This window comes from Zootoca vivipara, chromosome 3 (assembly GCF_963506605.1).
Source record: "Zootoca vivipara chromosome 3, rZooViv1.1, whole genome shotgun sequence".
In the NCBI taxonomy this organism is placed as follows: domain Eukaryota; kingdom Metazoa; phylum Chordata; class Lepidosauria; order Squamata; family Lacertidae; genus Zootoca; species Zootoca vivipara.
The window spans coordinates 100,987,729-101,015,400 of record NC_083278.1 but is presented as its reverse complement, the minus strand read 5'-3'; the positions used below and the strand labels follow the sequence as shown (position 1 = coordinate 101,015,400).

Genomic DNA, 27,672 nt, shown 5'->3' with positions numbered 1-27,672 from the left:
TCCAAGTTGTTTGAGTACCAAGGCGTTTGAGAACCAAGGTACCACTGTAAAGACTTTAGAGCCATCTTGGCCAAAAATGGCAACTAAGCATTTCGTTTTGGTGACTGAAACCTTGGATTAAGAAGGAGCCATTTGGCGCCTAGCTTATCCATCTGGGTTTCTAACACTGGAGGTAGTTAGGGATCACCTGCCACTTTGATAACGCATAGCATTAGTCCAGAGCACTGTGGAAAATGTAAACATGGACAGGCTGAAATACTTGGACCAGAAATAACTTGATCAAATCACCGTCTCTCAGCCGAAACTCTTTTGTAGGAATAAAATTGACAATCCCCATCTACACAGTCGGTGGTGAATAAGTTAAAATCTCTGTAAGTAAGGATTCGACACCTCTATTTTACACAGAGCTACTTTATATTCACAGTAACTACGGCTGTTTCTCACAACTTCGACCTTTCTCTTCACTTCCTACATCACCCATATTTTTGCTTTGTAGTTCATTATGCTTGCATTTACACTGCAATTATTTTTATACTTTATTGTAACCCACCAAGGAAATAGGATCAAAGGGCAATATATTTTTAAGAAATATCTTTTGCATGTATGAATAAAGTCAGGAAAAAAAGTTGTGTTTCTGAAACATTAGTCACTTCGGAACATACCCCTACATGCGTAAGTGGTGCGCTAATCCAGAAAACAACCTGATTTCGTTGCTACTATGGAATTTTGAACACCATAAAATAGAACTCTCAGGTTCCATTCTCAATCCTCCTATTTCAGTGGATGGCAAATATATAAAAGGAAATCACTTCAGGGATTTCCCTTAATCTAAGACAACAGGCAGCCTCAATGTCTCAAGGCACATATATTGATCACCTCTCTGAACCTTGGTTATTATTTCTGTAGAATGGGGCTAAACATAACTTTAGCCAACTTTAGCTTATCTGCACAACAGGGATCAAACCTGATTATCTCTGAGCTCATCTCTGATTGCTCCACCTCTTTTGGTACCATTGACTGATCCGATCTGATGTCACAATGGTCCTCACCAAAATAGATGCTGGAGCCCTTTACTGAGGGACAGCTGTGACGTAAGAGGGCAACCCTGCTCCACGGTTGTGGCAGGAGGCCTTGCAAACATAGAGAGTTGGCTGTTTAGTGCAGGGGTGGCAAATCTGTGGTCCTTGAGATGCTATGGACTCCAACTCCCATCGGCCCCAGCCCAGCATGGCCATTGGTCAGGCATGACTGGAGTTGTAGTCCAGAAACATCTGGAACGCCACAGGTTCCTTGTCCCTCCTTTGGATTTAGAATTCCAAAATCTACAGGCAACGCTGAGCTAAATTGAATTTTGTTTGGTTGCATCAGCAATGCAGGCAGTTTGAATTGCACTTAAGAGGCACAGAATTGTCGGGCAATTCTTCTGCCTTTTGCTACAAACAGGCAAGTAAGAGCAGCTCCTTTTAAGATAGCACAATCAAAGCAATGTTTCTAAGAAGCACATCGCTAGTAGCAGACCGCGAGCGGACGATCTGTATCTAGACAACCAGCAATTATATTAAAACAGCACTTTCTTTATTTTGGTGTGTTTGTTGTCTTGATTACTGCACGCTTGCGTGGTTTATGTGTGTCCACTGCCAAAGCTTATCCACAATGCTGAGTAATTGAAAAATGAGGACACAGAAACCCAGGCATCATCCCTGGCAACACAAATATTGGGCCATATGACTGGCACCTGGGCCTCTCAAGACGGAAAGTCTCTCACGCATGTTGCTGGGTCTATTCACACACACACCCTCTTACCTGCTACTCTTGTGATTTGCCTCCCCATTCATTGTGGGTTTCCATTCTTATTCTTCATCCTTTCAACCCTCTTTTCTCCTTTTCTCATAATTGTATCAATATCAGTCCAGGGGTCGGCAACCTGCAGCCCGTGGGCCACAAGTGGACCACAGGGGTCGTTTAAACGGCCCACGAGCTGCCCCTGAACCGAGCCACCCGCTCGGCGAGTCCCTGCGCGCTGCGCTAAATCAGCACAGTGTGGAGCGGAGACTCGCTTCTGCTGCACCAGAAATTGCGTCTGCGCAGAGACGCGATCCGGCCCGCGGAGCGATCTCCACGGGAGTGAACCCGCCCAGGCGAGGTAAACCTTGCCAACCCCTATAGTCCCTATTGTTCCCCTTTCCCTTTTCTCACCCCCACCTTCTTTTTTTCTCTCCCTACCTCCCCACTAGGGCTGGGCGATATCTGGTTTTCAAGTTCATGATATATCACCAGCTAAACATCGCAATATGCCGATATATCACAATGTCTGAAATAAGGGTGGAGCTATGCAGAGGTACTGGCTAGCTTCACAATTTCTCCTCCATCATGGTTGTTGCCAGTGCCTGCTCTCGTGATTCGCTGCCCCCCTGCATGAGTCTGGGCAGAGCTGAGCTGTCAAAGTTAACAGGGGTTACAGGAATCGAGAGAACCATTGGCTGGCTTCACGATTTCCCCCACATTGTGATTTTTGCATAATGCGCGTGCATGGGCGCGCGCACATACACACATTATGATTCGAGATATATTTCCAGGTCGGAAATTATGTAACCGACACCACAATATGGACTTCAAACCAGTTTGGGACGATATATCACCCAGCCTTACTTCCTGCTTCCACAAAATACTTTCCTTTCCCTTCATAGCCTTCTCAGGGAAGTGGAACATCATTCAAGTCATAGTTGCGCAGGACCAAGCTCCGGAATGTCTTCCAATATTAGTGACATAGTAGATGTCAATAACTGGGGAAAGGGACTGTGTTAAAGTCTGTGAGTTTCTGCAGCTTTCTGCCCCAGCTGGATAAGATATAAGATATCTTTATTGTCATTGTCACCTTGCGGGGGACTGATGTCTGGCCTAGGCTGGCAAGCCGCCATTTTAATTTTCTCACAATGTCTCCAACATTGTAGTGCTGTCTGAAGCATTGTGGGAAATCAAAATGGCCACCTGCTGCACCTGTATCATGCAAGCCCATCAGATACAGATACAGGAGAGCTACATTCAAGAGTATTAAAAGAACTGGCAGAGGTGATTTCCGAACCACTGGCAGTGATCTTTGAGAATTACTGGAGAACAGGCGAAGTCCCAGCAGACTGGAGGAGGGCAAATGTTGTCCCTATTTTCAAAAAGGGGGAAAGAGAGGACCCAAACAATTACCGCCCAGTCAGCCTGACATCAATACCAGGAAAGATTCTAGAGCAGATCATTAAGCAAACGGTCTGTGAGCACCTAGAAAGAAACGCTGTGATCACTAAAAGTCAGCATGGGTTTCTGAAAAATAGGTCATGTCAGACTAATCTGATCTCATTTTTTGACAGAATTACAAGCCTGGTAGATGAAGGGAACGCTGTGGATGTAGCCTATCTTGATTTCAGCAAGGCCCTTGACAAGGTGCCCCATGATATTCTTGTAAAGAAGCTGGTAAAATGCGGGCTAGACAATGCTACCATTCAGTGGATTTGTAACTGGCTGACTGACCGAACCCAAAGGGTGCTCATCAATGGCTCCTCCTCATCCTGGAGAGAAGTGACTAGTGGGGTGCCACAGGGTTCTGTCTTGGGCCCAATCTTATTCAACATCTTTATCAATGACTTGGATGATGGGCTTGAGGGCATCCTGAGCAAGTTTGCAGACGACACTAAATTGGGAGGGGTGGCTAATACCCCAGAGGACAGGATCACACTTCAAAATGACCTGAACAGATTAGACAACTGGGCCAAAGCAAACAAGATGAATTTTAACAAGGAAAAATGTAAAGTACTACACTTGGGCAAAAAAAAAATGAAAGGCACAAATACAGGATGGGTGACACTGGCTTGAGAGCAGTACATGTGAAAAGGATCTAGGAGTCCTGGTAGACCACAAACTTGACATGAGTCAACAGTGTGATGCAGCAGCTAAAAAAGCCAATGCAATTCTGGGCTGCATCAATAGGAGTATAGCATCTAGATCAAGGGAAGTAATAGTACCACTGTACTCCGCTCTGGTCAGACCTCACCTGGAGTACTGTGTCCAGTTCTGGGCACCACAGTTCAAGAAGGATACTGACAAGCTGGAACGTGTCCAGAACGTGTCTAAGAACAACTTGCCATAAAACCCCTCAGACTTTGAGGGTCCCAAGTTCTAGACTAGCTTGAACCCTTTCAATTAAGCTTTGCCTGAAAAGTTAAGGATGGGGAGTAAAAAAATCCAAACCACCAGTGAGAACAGATTCTGTTCTTTCACTAGTACATTTGGGACTCCATGCCCACTTCTTAAAAAACAACTGCCTGGTCTTTAAATTCTGCAAACACATTTGCACCCCAGGGGAAGGCAATATTTTGCATCAGAGGCTTTTGGCAGGTTAAGAGAGGGTGTGATTACACGTCTGTCTTGCTTAGAGGCGAGCTAATTCTACCGTAGCAGATGGAGGAAATTATCACACTCATATGCAACTGGCCTCAAATGCCTGCTAAGCAAAAAAATAAATCTATTGATCCACAGCAAAGATATTTTCGAGGAGATGCTGTACACCACAACAGGGATTGTCAGAAAAAGAAAAGAAAAAACATATTGCAAGTTTTGGTTACAGGTAGGTAGCCGTGTTGGTCTGGATCGAAGTAAAATAAAAAAATTCCTTCAGTAGCACCTTAAAGACCAACTAAGTTTTTATTTTGGTATGAGCTTTCGTGTGCATGCACACTTCTTCAGAAGTGTGCATGAAGAAGTGTGCATGCACACGAAAGCTCATACCAAAATAAAAACTTAGTTGGTCTTTAAGGTGCTACTGAAGGAATTTTTTTATATTGCAAGTTTGGGATGGTAACTTGAAGGCACGCTCCCTGCGTTTCAGAAACAGATTCAGATGGGGAGAATAAGCGCATGGGGCTGCAGAAAAGGCAATCGACGGAGCAGAGCAGGTCACAGGCAGAATTACTCTAAACACCCGTCAACCACGCGGCCATAAAACTCGCCTGACCAGTTCCAATTGGGCAACGTCAGGGAGAATTTATTCCCTATAAGCATCGCTGCATCTTATTAAGTAGAGAGACACGTCTGTCAAGCAGGAAGTTGCAAGAACACTGGGCTGGTCCAATCTGTTTTGAGCCGGACAAATTAATTGGAACGACTTTCAAACAGTTTTGTGGCTGTAATTCTGCAAACAGTAGTCTATTCATGTCATCTGCACAACGTGTTAAGTGGGTTTCTACATAAACAAGATTCCAGCGGCTATTGCTCAGGCCTGCCCCTTTCACTTGATGACAGGCCCTAAGCTAAATCAACCCGGACAGTACCTACAATGCACATAAAACAGATCCAGAACTCGCTCCAAACCAGTCCCCTTTTTGTAGAGTGGCCCCTTAGCCCTAGGCAGCCCAGAGAGCACAACTTCCATCTTTCAGAAAGCATAGCTGAGAGGCAGAAAGGCAACTAACAAAGCTATTGCTGTTGATTTATTAACAAATAACAACAACAACTATTATTATTATTATTATTATTATTATTATTATTATTATTATTAGCCGTAAGGTCCTGGATCGGTTATCCAGGGAAACTGCTGTGGTGCTGATGTCTGGAGACTGGCTTCACGGCTCCGCCCCAACCCGCTACTGAATGCCATGAAGGACAACAGATACCGCCAACATTCCTTTTGGAAAATTGCAGGGACGTCGAGATGAAAACCCACCCAATGATTTTGTTCTTATTCCCCTAAGGATAAGCATTGCAGGCGGTTTTCCACCAGGCCTGAGAGGGCATGGCGTTGACTGACTCCAGCTACAGAAACAAAACAAAAACAAAAAATCTGGCCCACTTCAAAGAAAAAAGACACTGCACATGTCAAGAGATGCTCAGTTCAAGGTACCGGAATATTTTAGTGCAAAATTTGGTGACCCTGCTGCCGAAGCAATGTAAAACCATGGTTTGGCCTTCTGTGTGTGGCCATTGCTGGATCCCCAGCTGGAAACTTGGTTTCAAGTCTACAAGCAAACCACGGTTTACTGGCTCAGGGAGGAAATGGCAAACTTATGCCTTTCCTGACTCCTGGAAAAAGAAGAAGCGTTTGGATTTGATAACCCGCTTTATCACTACCCTAAGGAGTCTCAAAGCAGCTAACAATCTCCTTTTCCCTTCCTCCCCCACAACCAACACCCTGTGAGGTGAGTGAGGCTGAGAGACTTCAGAGAAGTGTGACTGGTCCAAGATCACCCAGCAGCTGCATGTGGAGGAGTGGGGATGTGAACCCGGTTCACCAGATTACAAGTCCACTGCTCTTAACCACTACACCACACTGGCTCTGGAAGGCAGGGAGCATGTGATCCCAAGACTCACGTTACAACAGTTTGGCATTAAGTCCCAACTACCCGATTAATGGCCTGCACAGGCACAACTATGATTAAAAATTACGTCTGAATACATAAACCATGGCAAGCCAGTATATGAAACCATGATTCAAAGAGGGTCTGGAAACCATGGTTAAAGCAACCCTATCTTCTCTATGCATTTGTTAGGCACACATTTTATTTCTGCATTCCACAGATTTCAAGTCTTCAGCTTTACTTACTAATTTTCACCCCAGCTTTCCAGAGATTGTAGCACTTGCCAAATGACCTTCTCACACTTCAAATCTTGCTTAAAAGAGGAAAAAACCTGGTCTCCGATCCGAACTTTGGATTAAGCAGTAAGGATTTTGAAAGATTTGTGACAAGCTACTCATACTTAAATAAGAAAAATGGGGGGGGGGCCCACTTGGCTAGGGTACATGTCCTTTCTAAAGAGACTGTAACTGCCAGAATATTTTAAAACATGTCAGTTTTGATGTCCACAAATTCATTTAAATAAGGCTTGAGTCTTGACAAACTAACAGTATGGTTTCTTCATCCTGTATGAGTGTTTTATTATCAGAAACTGGATAGCAATAAGACCCTTCACGTTTATGTGTTTTAAGCCTGTATTTTTTTAAAAAATACGCCTGGACACGCCTGAGAATTCAGATGGGAAATGGCATCTGGGCAGATTTTCTGCAAATCAGAAAAACGTCCAGGAAAACCTGGACGTATGGCAAGGGGGTATTAACAAATTTTTAAAGTCATTTTAAAAAGTTCAGCAACTTTTTCCAGGTTTTCACTTTTGAGAATATGGCAACCCTACTTCAAGCAAATGGGAAACAAAATGATGCATGTACAGCTATAAGACAATCAGAGAATAAAACTGATTATGCAATGTGTTTAAGAAACGAAAGCTATAAATTTGAATGGTTTCATATATGAGATTGTTTTATATACACTCTTATTGTTAAATTGCTCCAAGATGTTTCCCGAGAAGCAATTCATAAACGGAACGAGACAAACAAATCATATGAGATGTGTTCAAATACGTTATTTTCTAAATGGTTGGAAATGTGGATGCAGAAGCTTTATTTCCCCCACGCAAACCCCAAAATTGGCAAAAAAAAAAAAAAGTACCAGTCACTGGGCGCTGCAGAAGTGGTCTGTTCTCTATCCAACCTCAAGGAATTGCTATATTTTCTGCAGTGTACCATAAAAGTAGTGCCTGCTTTCTTCTGGTAAATGACAGACACACACACACACACACGTCCTCTCTTCTGTAAATCAGCCCTTTTGCACATTTGAAAACGGCTATCACACTTCCCCCATAATCTTCTTTTCTCTAAGAGCTAAAGATGCCCAGGTCTTCTCAGCCTTTCCCCACATGGCCTAGATTCCAAAGCCCTTATTATCTTCAGTGCTGTTCTGCGAACCCAGCTCCCTTCTCGGTTCCTTGGAGCACAACATGAAAAACTAGCTACTGATCTCACATGTGCCATCTGGTCTCACAAGTGCCATCATTTCCCAGGGAACGTTCTCTATTTCCTGGACCCTGCGCTTGGTGAATCAAGGTTCCCTGTTTTGTTTTCAGGGCATGCCTTGTGTGTGTGTGTGTGTGTGTGTGTGTGTGTGTGTGTGTGTGTGTGTGTGTGCTAGACCTGTCATTGATCAGGGTTCAGTTCTCTCCGCAGGGAAAGCCTGCAGGACTTAAATTTAGAGCGGCCGCTTACGTATCACTAAGGAAACAGGAAATTCATCAGAAGAAATCATCTTGAGTCAAAGGACGCAGCTTTGCATCAGCTAATTTATACACATAGATGCAATTTAATATATAATTACTATAATTAATCCAAAAATACAATTATCATCAAGGCCAGCTGGCGCTACATGGCAAAACACCTGGGCAAATGTTTGCCTAAATAATTTTTAGTTCGCTTTGTACAATGACCTCTCTATAAAGCTCACAGGGGTACGGTATAACAATCACACAAAGTGCATTTGCGTGTGTCATTTTCACCAATGTATTTGTGCTTATGCACACTTTCCCTCAATATATGCACTTTCAACATTCTCTGGTTATCAAACTGCACAGCAAAATTTGGATAATGGTGAAGTTCGAAAGACAGCTGTGTTTTGGTTTACCTACTGATTAAGAAAGTGCTTCAATTTGAATTTTCCCCCTTATCCCAGGCATCCCCAAACTGCGGCCCTCCAGATGTTTTGGCCTACAACTCCCATGATCCCTAGCTAACAGGACCAGTGGTCGGGGAGGATGGGAATTGTAGTCCAAAACATCTGGAGGGCCAAAGTTTGGGGATGCCTGCCTTATCCTTATCCTAACCTGATTAGATTCAGGTTACGCTTCGTCGTATCTGAAGAAGTGTGCATGCACACGAAAGCTCATACCAAGAACAAACTTAGTTGGTCGCTAAGGTGCTACTGGACAATTTTTATTTTTATTTTCAATATACCGGTATATTTCTAACCTGATTAGGTAGGCTCTCCCTTCACTCACCCTGGCTACCAGCCCTTGTGGGTAGGTCTCAGCCTCCTAAATTGCATTTTGACTACAGTAAACTGCCCAGTGTGATCTTTGGATGAAGGGTGGTCTATACATTTAATAATAATAGAGTGGAAAAGCAAAGTCTTCCATATGCATAGCCCTAGACATTTTATGCATGCTGCGCTGATGAAACTCAATGCATAAGAAAGGAGAACAGTATCGTTAGAAGGGAAAGGACGTCTGCTCCATGAGTCTGCTATGAACCCAGCATGTTGAAGCATAAGAAGAGGTCAACGTGCGGCTGACCTGCACTAAAATGATTATGATTTAATTCCATGTCCTCTGGTTACAGCAGAACTCCTGGCTCTGTCAGCTGCAGTGAGTTATCACAGCAGGCAAGGAGGGGCAAAGCAAAAAGCTGAGAAGAAGCAGGGGCAGGCCACCGAGGCAACCTTTACAATTAAATCAGCACACAGCGAGCAGCAGTTCGTGGGCTACAGCATGATCCTTGCAAGAGTCCCCAAAGGAACGTGCCTTGTACCCTGTGTGTGCATCTCGTTTATCTGTTCTTTTCCTTCCTTCCATCCATACCAGCCTCTGCTTGGTGGAATGTCCTTTCTCAACGAAGAGTTTCGTTCTGAGTAAGAAGCTCGCCGATGCAAAACGCAGGGCTTTAAAAGAAAGAAAGCGTTGCAGCGTGGGATATTCCGGTTCACCCCACCAGCCTGCCATGGCTTCTATGATTCTGTGATACTTCACTCCATTCCCCACCCACCCAGCAGTAGACACTCAGCACGCTCAGTCATCTTCAGAGTATTCTAGGGAACCCCCTCCCAATGTTTCTTTTCAACTTCTGCAAACCTAGGGATTTCCCCAAGCATACTGATGCCGCCCGGCTGTTCCTCTGCAGCCCCATTTTGGCCACAAAGCCATTATAACTCATTGCTTAAGTTAGCTGCTATTATATTTTACTAGTGTTATGATTAGTCTCCCCCACTGTGATGAGACCGGGTGGTCCAAGCTGTACTCAAACTCAAAGGGCGGGAGCTTTATGAAATCCACAAGCCCCCCCCCCCAACCCGACTCCCTCCATTTAATTTGTTCGTTTGTATCTTGCTGGCATCCGTCTGTCTCGGGAGACAATGGAGGAATGAGCCTTTGGAGTGAAAGATAAAATGCTGGAAGGTTGCAGCGCTTGCTGTGGCAGTAGAGACCGAAGCAGGAGAGACATGTTTTGTTGCAGCTGGGGCAGATGAAGGCATCCAGTTGTGCTGCTGCGGGGGCACCTTGGCTTTCTTCTTTCTTCCCGGAAGTCATTCCTCCTCTGCTCACTGCTTTGGATACACAACCTGACTGCCTGTCGCCAGGCACTGCGGTCACCTGCAAGGGGTTCCCACGCGGCAGGGCTGATGTTGCCAGCCTTCATGCCACCCGCAGACTGTCTCGCCAGAATGGTGCATGCTCTAGTTATATCCCGCTTGGACTACTGCAATGCGCTCTACGTGGGGCTACCTCTGAAGGTGACCCGGAAACTACAACTAATCCAGAATGCCACAGCTAGGCTGGTGACTGGGAGCGGCCGCCGAGGCCACATAACACCAGTCCTGAAAGACCTACATTGGTTTCCGAGCACAATTCAAAGTGTTGGTGCTGACCTTTAAAGCCCTAAATGGCCTCGGTCCAGTATACCTGAAGGAGCGTCTTCACCCCCCATCGTTCTGCCCGGACACTGAGGTCCAGTGCCGAGGGCCTTCTGGCAGTTCCCTCGCTGTGAGAAGCGAAGTTACAGGGAACCAGGCAGAGGGCCTTCTCGGTAGTGGCGCCCGCCCTGTGGAACACCCTCCCACCAGATGTCAAAGGAAAAAACAACCACAGGACCTTTAGGAGACATCTGAAGGCAGCCCTGTTTAGGGAAGCTTTTAATATCTGAAGGGTTGTTGTATTTTAATATTTTGTTGGAAGCCGCCCAGAGTAGCTGGGGAAACCCAGCCAGATGGGTGAGGTATAAATAATAAATTATTAGTATTAGTATTTGCAGAGTTGGTCTGCCAACAAGCCTGATCCCCATTGTATCCAATAATAATTGCAAAACAATTCCCTTTCTGCAGTCGATTCCAAGACACACCCAGCCCTGGTTTCTTACTGGGGCACACTACGGCATGTGATAACTCCTTAGGGTTTCCATCTTGAGGATGTCTCTTTACCAACAGTTTTAATTGGGTGATCTAAGGGTTCAGCTCCATGCCTCCCCTCCAAAGGCTTCACCTGCTGTTTATGCCAATCAATCCTCTCTTAAAGGGACAGGAAACAGTCCAGAGCTTTTAGCTTTCCAGCCAGTTGGCAACCCTTGGTTCCCAGAAAACTTTTTTCAAGGTCTGAAAGCAGACCTTGGAATGCTGTTGTCTGATCCTTACCAGGCTTACTCAAAAGCAAGCCCTATTTATTTTACTTGTAAAACTAACATCCTGGCCACAAGGGGCAACAGGCACATCACGCCAAAGATTAACAAAAACAAATGTCTTTTAAAAAAAACACATCAGAAAGATATTTCTCATGCACAAGATTCACTCCTAAAAAGTTCCGCCATTGGGTAAAGAAGTCCTTTGCTAGCTTCCTAAAGCTTAAAAAACAACTCAAAACTGGCAAAGCTCTCTAGGGAGGAGAATGCCATGCCAAGAGTGAGGGTGGAGAAAGCTACTTAGAAAGAAGATTCCACCTAAACATTAGGAAGAACTTCCTGACAGTAAGAGCTGTTCGACAGTGGAATTTGCTGCCAAGAAGTGTGGTGGAGTCTCCTTCTTTGGAGGTCTTTAAGCAGAGGCTTGACAGCCATATGTCAAGAATGCTTTGATGGTGTTTCCTGCTTGGCAGGGGGTTGGACTGGATGGCCCTTGTGGTCTCTTCCAACTCTATGATTCTATGATTCTACTTTGGGGGGCAATTTAGAGAGGGTTAAACACCAGATGGAAGAAGGTTTAAGTGCTCCTTACACTGCTTTCAGCGCTGCCTTCCTAAGAATAAAACTGGCATTTTTGCTTTAACTTGTGTTGTGAATTTCATGGGGTGTGAATGTGAACCAAATCAACTTCTCTTCCATTTCTTGAGGGAGCTGCTCATCCCCCACATGTGCCCCCCAGCTGGGCTGCTGACTCTACCTCCCTGCTTCCTGCAGGGGTAGGAACCTTAGGGGCATCCATGTGTTGTTGGATTTCAACTCCTATCAGACCCAGCCAGCCTGGGCAATGGTCAGGCATGATGGGAGTTGTAGTCCAACAACACATGGAGGGCACCAGGCTCCCCACCATTATAAAAAGTATGGCTCTCCGTCCTACTTATTTATTTACTACATAAATAAGGGTAGAGATGGACTACAAATTTCATTGCTGACCATGCTGGCTGTGGTTGTCGAACTCCACTGGCATATGGATGGCCACAGATTTATATAAAGCCACCCAATAATGTTGTTCTGTCTCTAGCTTGAGAGCACAATACTAATACTACTGCTAATAGTAATTTTATTTATTTCTACCCGGCCCATCTGGCTTGGTTGCCCCAGCCACATAAAATGACAAAATGAAATTAAACACACAATATCATTAATTTCTTTTTTAAAAAATCCAGCATACAGAAGAACAAAAGTAGTTTAAAATGTGATTATGACCAATAAGCACACTGCTTTTTATTTTTTAAAAAAGGCCTTGGAGGAGGAGAATGTCATCTCGCCTGGTGTCAAAACGACAGGTAATCATTCCAGAGTTGGGGGGGGGGCGAGGGAAAAGAAACTGATTTGCAGCACATTTTAGCTTGCGTGCTTTCACTCACAATCTCATTTTGTTTCCACATAACTCCCTGGTTTTTATTTTAAAATCTTCTAAAGCCACGTTTCAAAGGCATATTTTGATATAGTTAGTATTGCCAAGAACTGTGTTGCAATGCTCCAAGAAGGGGGGGGGGGAGCCAGGAGATAGAGAGGTATGGATCAGGTCACTTTGCACACCAGGATTAACAGAGTTCAGATTCCTGGTTCTGACTGACATCCTGACAGAATGGAGGAGCACCAAACCACTTTGACCTGGAAAAAAACACAACAGCTTGCCTCAGTCTGTTCTTGTTTCAATCAAGATGGCTACCCTGGCGCAGAGCGAGAGAAAGTGCATCGCCGTTGATAACCTAGGGTTGCCATATTTCAAAAAGTGAAAATCCGAATGCAAAAGTTGAGCTTGCTTTCGGCAAAGTTGCGGAGCTATTTTTAAGGAAACGCACCAAAATCTACATTTCCGACATACATCCAGACATTTCAGCAATTTGCACCTGGATAACTACAACCTGCTTCCCCAAAGGTTCTTCCTTCACATCCTCCGCAACAACCTGCGCAGTCTTTTCGAATGTGCTAATACGGAAATGGAAGCCAGGCGCAGCAACTTTAAGGAAAGTTCTTAGGGAGGAACAGAGTTCTGTTTGGACCAGGGTTGGGGAACATCCTCATAGAATCATAGAATCATAGAGTTGGAAGAGACCACAAGGGCCATCCAGTCCAACCCCCTGCCAAGCAGGAAACACCATCAAAGCATTCTTGACATATGCCTGTCAAGCCTCTGCTTAAAGACCTCCAAAGAAGGAGACTTCCCCACACTCCTTGGTAGCAAATTCCACTGCCGAACAGCTCTTACTGTCAGGAAGTTCTTCCTAATGTTTAGGTGGAATCTTCTTTCTTGTAGCTTGAATCCATTGCTCCGTGTCCGCTTCTCTGGAGCAGCAGAAAACAACCTTTCTCCCTCCTCTATATGACATCCTTTTATATATTTGAACATGGCTACCATATCACCCCTTAACCTTCTCTTCTCCAGGCTAAACATGCCCAGCTCCCTAAGCCGTTCCTCATAAGGCATCGTTTCCAGGCCTTTGACCATTTTGGTTGCCCTCCTCTGGACACGTTCCAGGTTGTCAGTATCCCCCTCAGTTGGGAAAAGACAAGATCTGCAATATCCTGCAATATCCTGCTTCAGATGCAACAGCGAATCAAGGAGAGCCCTGTCGCCTTCGCACTGCGGTAAAGTGCCAAGTTAGGGCCAATCTCTGCTCACCCGGTGATGCCACACAGTCACAGACATCTCCACCGCAGTGAAATGCGATTAAGCAATACTTTCATTTATCACTAAACAAATCAGGCAGTTTGAAAAGAAGACAGCATCTCGCTGACACGTCTTTGGAGCTGGCAAGACTGTGGTATTGAAGAAATGGAAGGGGCGTCACGTGGCAGTCAAGCAAATCCTTTCTAACTTCCCCACCGCCACTCCCAATCATACACACAAACCAAAAAGAAAATAAAAATTCTGAGTTTGGAAGGCCCCTTGTTTAGACAGAGGTTCTTCAATTCAGGCCAGCGTATAAAGCTTAAGTGCAGCTTTATTGCATTCTTTCACAGAAACCCGAGGAATGTGCGACTAAAACCTGCGATGTCTCACTTTAATTCAAGCAATGTGATCGTTTGCAATGGAAGAGCTTCCTCCTCCTCCCCTATAAGGAGGACAGAATGCAGCCATACTGTTGAAGTAGTTGGATGGAAGAAAACAAAAGGGACAGCTGTGGGTGAAATCCCCCCTTTCCACACAACCTGAGGCGCAGGTGGCCTCGGTGGCTAGACGTCCCTATGGCGTAGTGGATAGCATGCTAGGACTAGGACTTGGGGGTCAAGGGTTCAAATCCCCACTCGGCCATGAAGGTCACTTTCTTTCTCTCAGCCTAACCCGCCTCACAGGGTTTGTTGGAGAGGATAAAAATGGGAAGGAGACGAACTATGCCTGTCACCTTGAGCCCCTTGGAAAGGTGGGGTACAATAAATACGACTGCAATAAACAAATGCAATAAATAAATAAAGCAAGCAAGCCAATGGAGGTGCCTAATGCAATAAAGTTAGTCACTCGTTGAGCTTTCTAGCTGAGTGGGGATTTGAACCCTGATCTTCCAGGCCCTAGTCTGACACACTAACTTGGCCCTGAATGGCTATGGTGAGGAACCTGGCCTGCCCTGTAGAAAACCCTCACTTTTCTGTACCCCCTGTTCAGGAGAAAAAAACCCCACAAACTCCAACGCAAGGACTAAATAATTTAGGTAATGACGCAATCGGGATAATGCATGTTCGGGTGATTATGATAATGTAGATTGCGGGAGGCGTTAATGCTCAAAAGAACTCAGAGATGTTATTGCAGTGATCCTTCACAACCGTCGTGTTAAGCTGGTAAGACTCAGGATGGAGCCCTCTCTTTTCTGTTGTCTGGCTGTGAGTTTCTTGTTTGCGTAGCCAAAGGGAAAGGATGAGCTACTAAAAATTTGGAAGGTAGAAACCTGCAGAATCGATTAGAGGGAGAGACGGTAGACAAGAATGAAAGAAGAAGGAGGAGAAGGAGGAGGAGGAGGAGGAGAAGGAGAAGGAGAAGGAGAAGGAGGAGGAGGAGGAGGAGGAGGAGGAGGAGGAGGAGGAGAAGAAGAAGAAGAAGAAGAAGAAGAAGAAGAAGAAGAAGAAGAAGAAGAAGAAGAAGAAGAAGAAGAAGAAATGGAATCTTCTCAATGAATTCATAAAGTATGCTATGAATGTTGACAAATGTAACAGTTTTTCTACGTGGTAAAATATTGATATATACACACACATAAATGTATAATGCAAGTATTTATAATATGTGTATAATATTTTGCCACATAGAGAAACTGTCACATTCATCAACATTTATGTTATATTTATTCTTCAGTAAAAAGATTCCATTTACTGTATCTTTATTTTTTCCCACTCTTGTCTACCACCTCTCCCTTTGTAATGTGTTCATCAATGTGAGGTGTTTTTTTTTAAAAAAAAGATTCAATAAACTATATTTTGTTAAAAATACAGGAAAAATAGCAATAGCACAAAAAAAAGAGATATGTCCTTTTGGCGGGGGGGGGGGGATCCCAAGCTTGGCAGAAGTACAAAAAAAGGAACAAACTCAAGGCAGGGGAGGGAAAACAACCCAATTTGATCTGTTCTGTGGCCATCTATCTGCCTAATACCAGGCAAGGATATTTGCTCAGCTAGAACAGAACTGTCTAATCTGAGTGACAGCAGCTCTCCAGGGTCCTGGAGGAGAGGGCTTTCCCATCACCTCCTGCCTGACCCTTTTCCATGGAGACCCCAGGGCTTCCTCTGTAGGCCCTTCTGCATACATGGCATGTGCTCTCTTCCACTAAACTACAGTTTGGTCAATACACTGCAATGGAAAGCATAATGCTGGTGGTCAGCAAAAGAGGTTTAAAGACTGTCTCAAGGCAAATCTTTAAAAATATAATATAAACACTAACAACTGGGAAACACTTGCCTGTGAGCGCTCCAACTGGAGAACAGCCTTTACCAAAGGTGCCATGGGCTTTGAAGACACTCGAACTCAGGACGCAAGGGAGAAAGGTGCTAAGAGGAAGGCACACTTGGCAAATCCACACCGTGATCAACTCCCACCCAGAAACCAATGTCCCCACTGTGGAAGGACGTGTGGATCCAGAATTGGCCTCCACAGCCACTTACGGACTCATTGTTAAAACCGTGTTTATGGAAGACAATTGCACTCAGCTGCGAGTGATCGCCAAAGAGAGAAGAGAAAGAGATCAGGAAGAACCTGATGGCGTTACCTACACTAGTCACCAACCTTCTGGAGACTCCAAAACTAAAAGAGACTTTGGCACAGAACTTCCCACTCCATCCCCAGCCCAGACATGGAGGATGTTTTAGAAACTCAAGACATACAAGCTAGGCGCCTTAAACCTAGGTTGCATTCACCACCAAAGGATGTCTATTCCCCAGGGGGTTGGAATAGATAGCCCCCAGGGTCCCTTACGACACTACAATTCTATACTTCTATGACTCTATGATCTCAACCAAACGGCTTGACTGCAGCTTCTTACTTTCCTCAATGTGACGATGGCGGAGTAAGGTGCCTCGTGATTCATGCGGCAGAACAGAAGCGCAAGATGTGCGTCCTTCGCTCCACACGAGTCAGCTCGTTCGATGGAGATGTCCGTCGCCAACCTGGCACCCGGAAATCTCCACGTTGTCGACACTGGACCCTCGCTGGTAGCAAAATGTGCCTTGCGCCCGGGGAGATTTTGAATGCTAGAAGTGGCCCATGGGGACTTAGGTGTGAAGGAAACAAATTCTACGCATGCTCAGATGTGATCATAGATTCTTAATATTACTGTATATCATTCTATGGGACTCCATAGAATATGGGACTTCTTGAGAGTCCCATGGACTGCAAGAAGATCAAACCTATGTACTGCAAGAAGATCAAACCTATCCATTCTGAAGGAAATCAGCCCTGAGTGCTCACTGGAAGGACAGATCGCGAAGCTGAGGCTCCAATACTTTGGCCACCTCATGAGAAGAGAAGACTCCCTGGAAAAGACCCTGATGCTGGGAAAGATTGAGGGCACAAGAAGGGGACGACAGAGGACAAGATGGTTGGACAGTGTTCTCGAAGCTACGAACATGAGCTTGACCAAACTGCGGGAGGCAGTGGAGGACAGGAGTGCCTGGCGTGCTCTGGTCCATGGGGTTACGAAGAGTCAGACACGACTAAACAGCTAAACAACATATTATTTTATATATAAAGATATTATATTTTTACTTTACGTACTCCAAGCCTAACAGTTTTCAAAGCATGTTCCGGCCTGGGAGTTTCTGAGCCTGCAGTGTTGCTGAAGTGAAGAAGGCAAAAACCTGATCAAACCCTTGATTAGGAGGTTGCCGGGAATCTCTTGTAAGAGCAGGACGGAAGAACTATCTGCGTTTTAAAAATGCTTCAAGTCCTGTTTTCAAAAGGCATGATTAACAATTAATCCTAATCCTATGCATACTTTCTGAAAAAATATACCCTCGCAACAGTGTTATGGTTATTATTCCTTGTGGCAGAAAGGCAGCATTTTTAAAACAACAACAACAACACCATAATAATATTCCCATTTTACAGATGTGGAACAAAGTAAAGAGGAAAATCAGTGGGGCTTAAGGTCATAAGACGAACCCTTCTAGATCAGATCAAGGCCTTTCTAGGCTAGCATCCTGTTTCCTACAATGGCAAACTGGATGCCTATGGGAAGCCAACTGTTCTTGTCTAATGTTGTTCCCCCAGAAATTGTTCTTAGAATCATAGAGTTGGAAGAGACCACAAGGGCCATCCAGTCCAACCCCCTGCCAAGCAGGAAACACCATCACAGCATTCTTGACATATGCCTGTCAAGCCTCTGCTTAAAGACCTCCAAAGAAGGAGACTCCACCACACTCCTTGGCAGCAAGTTCCACTGCCGAACAGCTCTTACTGTCAAGAAGTTCTTCCTAATTTTTAGGTGGAATCTTCTTTCTTGTAGTTTGAATCCATTGCTCCGTGTCCGCTTCTCTTCGGTGCCTCTGATTCTGGAGGTACTCACAATGGCTAGTAGCCTTTCACAGCCTTATTAAAAGCACACGTGATTGAAGCCAGGTAGCTTACAGACATATGAACCTAGAGTCCTCATTTCCAGGCCCAGTATGTTCTCCTCCCTATTACACAAGCTCACTTCAAAGCAAAATTATCAGAGCATCAGTTGTACACTCCCAGATCTACACCCAGCCTCCTAATTGTGACAAAACAGGCTGCATGTTAGCTTTGAGCCTGATCTACTAAGGTCAGAAGCTTGGGTTTATTATTTATGTAGAACCATCAATTCAACAAGGTGCTTTGTAGGGTAGTGTATGTATGTATGTATGTGTGTATATATATATATATATATATATATATATATATATATATATATATATATTCCACCTTTAGGAGCTTACAATCTAAAGTTCACTAAAGAAGGTAGAAGACAACAAAAAAGGGGAAGAGCCTGTAACAACGCACTGATATTATGAAAAGAGGACTGGGACATTGAACTAAAAGCTTGAATTTGAATTTGAGGAGGATAATAACAGAGCGGGGAGGTAACAGCAGGAAGGTGCTCCGGCAGAGACCTCTAGGCATAAAAGTTGAGCAGTGGCAATCAAAGCCCTTCCTTCAAAGCACACATTTGTCACTGTCATGCCATAGCACTTCATCCAAGCTGGCCTATTAGTAATGCCATTCATTTTTCTTCACTATGGCTGCAACGGCCGATCTTCTCAGAGAACGCTCTTAAGAAGTCAGTGGTATTTGAGATGCATAGCCGTGCATGCACACTGGGTCACAGCCTTTTGGGCTGTATCCAACATTGGTCCTGTTCAAAGTAAACCCGTTGAAATTAATGGACGTGACAAATGTAGGTCCATGGATTTCAGTGGCTCTACTCTGAGTATAATTTGGCTGCCTATATAGCTCTGCAGTCGGTTTTTGCAATGTTTGACAGGCAGTTGTTAGAACTTGAAGCCTGCAAGCATCAAGCAATCTTTGCCCTATTCTAGGCATAAGCTTTTCCATTCTGTAGTTCATGATGTTCCCTGAGCATCGAACCTTTAAAATCCAGTGCTCAACACTCTAGAAAAATCATACCAGTCTCAAAGCCTGTTGCCAAAGATGCACCATTGCTGCAAATAGCCATATTTCTAATTGCTGTTTTCAAAAATGGCCATCGCCCACCACACTAAAGCATTCCTTGACCTCATCCCACCATTAAACCATCTGATACATGGCAGCAATTGTACAAATTAAGGTCTCCCATTGACCATCTCCTGAGATTCAGATGTAGCCCATGTAGTCAATAAAGGATTGGATTGTTTGGAGAAATGCTGAATATTCCACAATCTAAATGGAAAACTGCTCTGTGCATGCATGCCGTGTTAGCACAACAGTTGCTATCGTGATTCTCTAGCACTCAACTTGTGCATCGCTGCTCTGTAACCATGGAATCAGTCTACATCACAGTCATAACAGAGAGAGAGAAAAAAAATATCTAGCATCTTCCTGCAGAAGAACAAAACACTCCAATCTCTTAAAAACCATCCGTCTTCAATGGGTGGGGCATGACCCGCCTTCAAGTCATCCCAGTAGCACTGCTACCTCCCTCTTAGTAATGTTTGTGTTGACTTAGAAGAAAGTAAAAACGTGCAAAGAGAGGAGACATAAATGTACGATAAAAACAAATTAACATGGGGTCAAGCGTTGCAGGTTGGGATGAGAGGGATCCGGAGTCTCGAAAATTGGCAGTTTCAATCTCAAACAGCATGTTGAAATATGTGTCATGAACTACGACAACCAAAGCAAGGGAAATGACTAACTCCAAAGGGGCTGTGTCTCCCCATCAAAAACAATGGAGCGCTCTTTTTTAATGTGCAGAATTGGCTCCGGTGCCATCTCTACATATAGATTCCCGAACTATTGTTCTAGAAATCTGGAACACTCCTTCGTGCCGACATTCCCAGATAAAGAACGACATTTGCTTGCAACCGCACCACTGATCGTTATCTTTCAAGTTTTTACTGAGGAATGCAATCAAGCTGTTAATATGCTGATAGGACATGTTATCAGCGCACTTGGATTTTGGCAACTCTTAACCTAATAACAAAATGCAGCTCTGGAAGCAGTGCACCAGAGCATTATGCTAGATGCTAACGGAACAGCAGCTGTAAGACATCAGAGATTTAACATGTCAGATCTCAATGTTCCCTTAATACAGGGTTGGTGGGTGAACCTGCAGCCCACCAGATGTTCCCAATCCACCAGCTCCAGCCTACATGACTAATGGCCATGTTGGGTTGATGAGAGCTGTAGTCCCAACCCCATCTGAAGGGTCACATGTTCGCCATTCTTGCTCTAATTCCTGCCGTTGGGGACCGGAAAAAGACGGTGTTTTCCCAAATTGTGAGTAGGAACATGAAGAGTTTGGCCACTGGTCCATTAAGCTAAGTATTTTCCATGTAGTCCAACCGCCTGCAATGCAGGAATCTTTTGCCCAACGTGGGGCTTGAACCCAGGACCGTGAGATTAAGAGTCTCGCGCTCTACTGACAGAGCTGAGTCCCACCTGGTCGTCTTTCCCTAAAAATAGCATTGCAAGGAAAACCGAAATGAAACACGAACAATAAGGTAGGGGCAAAACAGAATGCAATTTCAGGAAAGTGGGAGATCTAATACTTAAAATGGTTATTTGGAACAAGGCTGCCCTCACTTATCAGAGACAGTATGCTGGGAATTACAAGTCAGAAAAGTGCTTTTGGGGGCTCCCCGTCAGCTTCTGGCTGTCCACTACGAGAGCAGAATGTCGGACTAGGTGGGCCTTTGGTATGATCCACAATGGCTGTCCTCAAGTTCTGAATAATTATTTCGCTCGTAATAATTTTATAAAAGCAGATACAAGGAATCAAAGTATACGTTACATGAATGTTGCCTGTTCAATTACTGTATGTATAAACTTTACGCATGCACAAGCCAATTTGGACCACCTCGGACTATTTATGTGGATTTTAATTTGAACTGTGCTGCTATTTAAATGCATGTTACTAGGGGCTAGTTTATGCCTTGCAGAGGAGATGTGGGATGTGCTTGTCCACTTTGCAGCCTGGGATGAAAACTGCAGTGTTTGAGAGAAGGAGGGGGGGGGTACGTGTGTGTGTGTGTGTGAGAGAGAGAGAGAGAGAGAGAGAGAGAGACAGACAAACAGACAGACAGACAGACAGACGACAGGAGAGGCATTGGGGCAGTGGTCCATCAGGGTAAATGGAGCACTCCCCTCCCCATATCAGCGTGCCCTCAGTTAGCCCCCACCTGCCAGCCTCCTTACTGAGGACCAATCAAGGAGTGGCTCTGCCTGTCATTGCCTCTGGTTCCACATCTGGCTGCCTTCGCTCCTACCAGCTCCAATGAGAACCAGCAACCAATGTATTTCTGGGGCAGGTGTATTTAATGTTAAAAGGCATGTGATAATCACCCGACAAGATCATGTGACATGGGCCATTAGAGATATGGAAGCAGTGAGACAGTAAGGGCCAACTGGAGGCACAGAGGTGTTTTATTTTTATCTTGTTAGCTGCCCTGATGGGCAGTATATAAATTTAATAAATGAGGATGATGTAACACTGGGGTAGGCAACCCAGCACCGTCCAGACTACAACTCCCATCATCCCTGACCTTTGGGCATGGTGACTGAGATTGATGGGAGATGTAGTCCAACAGCCACTGCCTAGCAACCGCTTTCCCACCCCTGTTTAAAACAACAAGTTGGTTATTGATGCAGCAAATGGGATTCACTGAGCTATCATCATGCAACTACTAGTATTTAATAAAATAAAATAAAATATTACCACTCCTGTTGATTTTACAGCATTTTATCTGACACTGAACTCACTGATGGCAAATGTTCATTTTTATTTTAATCATGAATTCAGGAAGCCACTTTCAGGAAGAAAAATAAAAATAAAAAACTCATTTCAATTATAGATCTCTTTCTTTTTCAAGACAGCCCTAAGGATCCCAGCAGGTGACGCTATTTAAAATTGTGCGCTCCCCCTTCCCCAGCACCCCCATTTAAGAAACAATGGTGATTTACGTCAAAGTAATCATCCCTCCTTTTAAATTACCAATCCAATTCTATATTGCTTTCTGCTTCTTTATACCTGTGCCAATGGATATTTGCTTAAGGCCACTTCACGTATTACATTTTAAAGTGTACGCTTAAAAAGAAATGTTTCAGAGTACTCTTAGAAATGCCGGCATAACAAACACACAAGGCAGTGTACATGGGGTGTCAACACAGTCTTCCATCCAGGAACAAACCATGCAAGATGTGCCTTCAGATCATGGCTCTGGGACAGGCATCCCCAAACTGCGGCCCTCCAGATGTTTTGGCCTACAACTCCCATGACCCCTAGCTAACAGGACCAGTGGTCGGGGAAGATGGGAACTGTAGTCCAAAACATCTGGAGGGCCGAAGTTTGGGGATGCCTGCTCTGGGACATCTGAATACCTTTGGCCTTCCAGATGTTGACAGGCTGCAGCTCCCTCCAGCCCCAGTCAACACCAGGAATTGTAGTCCAACAACATCTGTAGGGGAACAAGTTCCCCACATTCCTGTTAAGGCGACCCTGTTTGTTCCAAAAGCAAAACTCCCTGTTTTCTGCAGCATTACTTTCCCTAGAGCTTCCAAAATTAATACCCTTTTTTTAAGCTAGAACACTAACTATGTTGCAAATTGGGACGCAATCTTGGGGCTGCAGCAAGACATCTTACCAAAATCAACAACAATCCCACATCCACACCTGAACGCTGACAGCATATGGCTTCATCCGTCAATTTCTAAATGCTTCCTGTGAGATGGCGATGCCAGCGCAGATATACCCGCAGTCAATTTGTCCCTGCTGATTTATTCCTCTTATACCATATCAGAAAAGACAGTGCAAACGTTTCTTAAGTCTGTGCACTGATGTATCATCACCAAGCAATGATGTTCCAAATTCATGAATCTTTACTGTTTGAGGAGGCAAGCTGCTCGACACAGTGTGGCTCAGCTTGGAATTTGCTTCTTCCAGTGGTTTTTCCCCCTTCTATTTGCAAGGCAAAGATTATAAACACCCTGGCTCCTAGCTACCTGTGCAAGAAGGGAGGTGAATTCAGCATCCTTGCAAACCTATAGCAGTCCTCCTTGTGTTGCGATCAGAACCCCCCAGCTTCAACCCCCCCCTCCTGGATATATCCAGTTTTTTAAAAATGGTTCTCTGAAAATATAACCAATAAAAGCCTCTGGCTGAAAACTTGCAAAAGCTGCTGTCAGTCAAAGTACACAGCATTGCACTGAGTGGTATCCTGCAAGAGAGAAGTCGGTGGATGTGGTTGAACACACACTCGCAGCATTTCCAGGTATTTGCTCACAGGACAGAACGTATGTGCTCAGGCCATGTCCACCACAGAATGCCTGTCTGCCTTCACCAGCTTCCTATGCTCATTGCCAATTGTGCTCGAGATTGCAGAGACGGGATCAACAACACCCTCCTGCACACTGCAAGACCCCCAAGTCTTTTCGCCTGCGTCTGAAAAGCTAAAGCGGCCCGGCGAGATGGCAGACCTCAGGCAAGCAAGCTCAGTCAATCCCTGCCAAGACATGTGGAAAGTCAGCCTCTCTTGGTCTCCCCATCTGTAAAATGGGAATAGCACTCACACAAGATTGTTCTGAACCTAAAGGCTGCAAGCTACTTTGCTCAAGTGATGTGCCATATGAACAATCATAACAAGGGCTTCTCCAAAAGGCCGCCAAAATATGTCTACAGGCCCAGATAAACATTGCAGGTTATAATAGCGGCAAGTTTAGCATTACAGTACTTCCAATGTCTTAAGCCAAATACTAAAGATGAGAGAAATCTGCAATTTTTTGCGGTTATTTCCGGCTTTTAACTTTCTCTTGCTCCCATCTTCACCATCCAAAACTGTAACCTTCATATCTTTCGGAGTAAACCCAGGGAATTGCCGGAAATAATTCCAAAGGGAAAGGCTTGGGATCAAAGCTTGCACAGACCATTATTCAGTACTCATCTCTGGGGTTTAGATTCTGATCAGGCATACATTTTTTCCTACTTGCAACAGACTAGTTTAAATAGTACGCGGAGGAATGTAACGTGTGAAATTGAAACAGGGATGCATCCCAGACCTTGTCTACTTCCTAGCCAATTCACAAAGCAGGCTGGAGTATCTCAGATGTATATTTATAATACCATAATGTCAGTGCGGGGAAACGTTCTTCATGGTTATGCACTTCCATACCCTCAGTTAAATCATGGTAAAACGCCTCAAAATCAAACAAGAATCTTTGTATTGATAAGCCAACTCCCCCCCCCCACACACACACACTACATACAACGGACAACAATTGCTCAGGTGTTTATATGGCCAAGCAACACAGCTGCTCTCTGAAAGTCCAACTACATTCCACTTTCACAGTCCTGTCCTGTAAGCCTTGCCCCATCAACCCTCGTGGAGGTGTGCATTTTAAGGCCTAATAAACCATTACTTCATCCCCGGGGGTCTGGGGTGAAGCTATTACATCCACAGACGCCCACACTTGCGGGCCAGGAGATTTCATGGTCAAATAAGACACTGGGTTCCCCAGTTCATTCATTTATGACTCACAAGCTCGAAACCCATTCTCGGTATCACCCCAAGCAGAATCCAATGGGGCCGGGCAACACCTGAGCCAATTTGACCCCACCTCTGCCAGACACATCTCCCACACTCAGATGAGACTGCTTTATTTTCAACATTATTTTTAAAGCTAGCTTTCATGCTGCCGGGGTTCTGGATGGTCTCAGGCTCTAGACAACTGTTTTTTTCCACCACCTCCCAACCTTCTTAAGATTGTGACATGCAAGGAACCATTAAGCATCAGGATGCTTTGAAAAAGTGCATACTGACAACTTTTGTCGATCGTACAGGCCGTAGAAAGCAGCAGAGATCCAGGAAGTCTCAGAGTCTGGGTACCATATCTAAGAATCTGATGCTGTTCTTTCATCGATACATGCCCGGCCTGTTTGGGATTTTGTGTGGTGCATGCACGCGAGGGAAGACACGAAAAAGTAGCTCATCGTTTGTTTTTGCCATTAAGGAGCCGGGCAATTATGGCAAAAGATTGTGGAGATTCAAGAGCTGGACAAGTGTAGCATTATTATAACCCAGAGGCAACATGAGCCCAATTCTCCTGAGGCTGCAGAGGTGGAAAGACATGTTTTCTTAAGTACAGGAAACGAGAAGAAAATATATAGGGTTAGCCTTACTGAGTATATAAGGCAATGGCGCTACCTGGGGACACAGGAAAATAAAACTAATGGGATTCAGTCCATTTCGTGGTGGATTTTCTTTTGAGGAGAAATCATGCCTTCAGCCTCAACACCTATGTGAACAGCTCAGCCACCTGCCTCAGCATCAACAAAGCCCTCCATCCGAGGGCCATGCCATGCCTTCCAAGACACCTGTCAAACAGGGGGGGGGCATTTCCATCCAACTAAAAGCCCAACCTGCCACAGACACCTGCACAGCCTGGAACCTCTCAGTGCCGAGGACGTGTGCGTATGTACAATGTGAGCACTCACCCAGTCCTCGAAGTGGCGGCTCCCGTTCTGCAGCAAGTCCTCAAACTGGATGGTGCAGTTGGCCACGAAATCGTCGTACCCAATGGGGGCATCGTGGAAAACGGCCATCTCGATCTTCCGGCCGTTGCAAACGTCCGTGACGAACTCATCGTTCCAGGCAGGGCTGTTGGTCTTCTGCTTGGTCGAGGTCTGGCCGATCCGGGAGTCGTCCACATTGAGGGCAATGTAAGGGTCCAGCAGGAAGGTCTGTGGTTTGGGACCCACCGCATGCCGCAGGGACCACGCTGTGGGCTTGAGATTCACCGCTTCGCAGATTTTTATTTTCAGCATGCCATTGAAAACCACCATGGTTAGACGGCTTCACTAGTTTTTGGTTTTTTTAAAAAAAAAAAAAATTCCCTGGGATTAAAGCACACACTCTGGAGTGCGGAGGGATCCGAGGAGATTTCTCCAATAAATAAGAAGGCAGGTTGGAGGAGTGGAAGGAGGTGCAGGCTTCAGAACAGCAGGGCGGCGGGAAGGGGGGGGGCGCTCTCCCTTTGTTGCTACCTGTGATTATTTAGCCCTTCCTCTTGCGACGCCCGGGGAATACACACACGCCTGCATGCAGACATGCATCGAGGTCTCGTCCTTTCTCTGCCTGTGTGTGTTTCCTAACGGAAAAACAAGGAAGGGACGGGAGGGGAGGGGAGGGGGGGAGACGTCCCTGCTTGCAGGAATCCAAAATGCAATCGGAGCAAAATCAGAGGAGCCTCTGGATAGAGAAACAGACTTTCTTTCCCCCTCCTCCTCCGCACCCCCCCTTTTTAGATCATAATCCTGGATCAGTCTTCTGCACCCACACACACACAGAGAGAAAAACAATCCGAAGCTCTTGCACACGCTAGTGCTGTCTTGTCTGTGTGCGGCGGCGGCGGCGGCGGCGGCAGCCCAGGAGGAGGGAGGAAGAAGGGGGAGTTTGAAAAATAATAACAAAACCCACCCAGAAGCAGCAAAGCGAGCGAGCCGCCCTGCCTGCTCCGCCGCCTCCCCGGCTGGGAGACGAAGCAGCAGAAAAATCACACAGTCCAGCCCAGCCAGGGAACCTTACATCCGCCTCGGCTGCAGGAGCCTCCTCGCCTTCTCCTCCTCCGCCTCCTCCTCTTCCAAGGCCAAGGATCCAGTGGATCGAATCCAAGGCATGGGGAGAAGCGGCTCCGGGTCGGGAGTTCAACTTATTATTAAATAATAATAGATATATAATAAAAATAATAATATCTTTCGCCAAACGACCCAAACCAGCACGGCGATCGGCTGCTCTCTCCCTCTCCGGCTCGCTCCCTTGACACTCGCTCTCCTCGCGCGCTCTCTCTCTGGACGCTCGCTGTTTTGCGCCGCTCGCCCGCCTGGTGTGTCTGGCGCTGGGCTGGAGGAGCCCTACCCCACCTCTCGCTCTCTCGCTCGCTCTCTGGGTCTGTCTCCCTAATGCAGGAAATGCGCAAAAGACGTCAGTGTGTGTGCCTGAGAGCGAGGCAGCGCGAGTGCGCGAAGAGAAAGTTTTTGCCTGTTGGGGGAGCACTTTGAGCGATCGCCGGCGAGCAACAGCTCTGAGCAGGGAAGGCAAGGAGAGCCGCCGCCGCCGCCGCTGCCTCTGCCTCTGCTTCTCCTCCCGGGGTCGTGACTTTCAGCCGATCCCCGGGCGCAAGAGGGCTCGGCGCGCCTCGCCGCTGCGTCTCCAAGTGCCGCTTCTTTTCAAACCGGGCCGCTTTCGCCTTGCCTCTTGCTCGCTTGTTTTCCACT

General features: G+C 45.6%; 1 protein-coding gene across 1 annotated transcript in view; it reads right to left on the bottom strand.

Annotated features, from left to right (window-relative positions):
* The window catches only part of PRKCE (protein kinase C epsilon), a 323,510-nt gene extending 296,113 nt beyond the window's left edge, over positions 1-27,397 (bottom strand). Inside the window, exon 1 of the mRNA XM_035111183.2 lies at positions 25,894-27,397. Coding sequence (XP_034967074.1) covers positions 25,894-26,241 — 348 coding nt within the window. The 5' untranslated portion in view covers positions 26,242-27,397. The remainder of the gene's footprint in view (positions 1-25,893) is intronic.
* Positions 27,398-27,672: the final 275 nt, after the last annotated feature.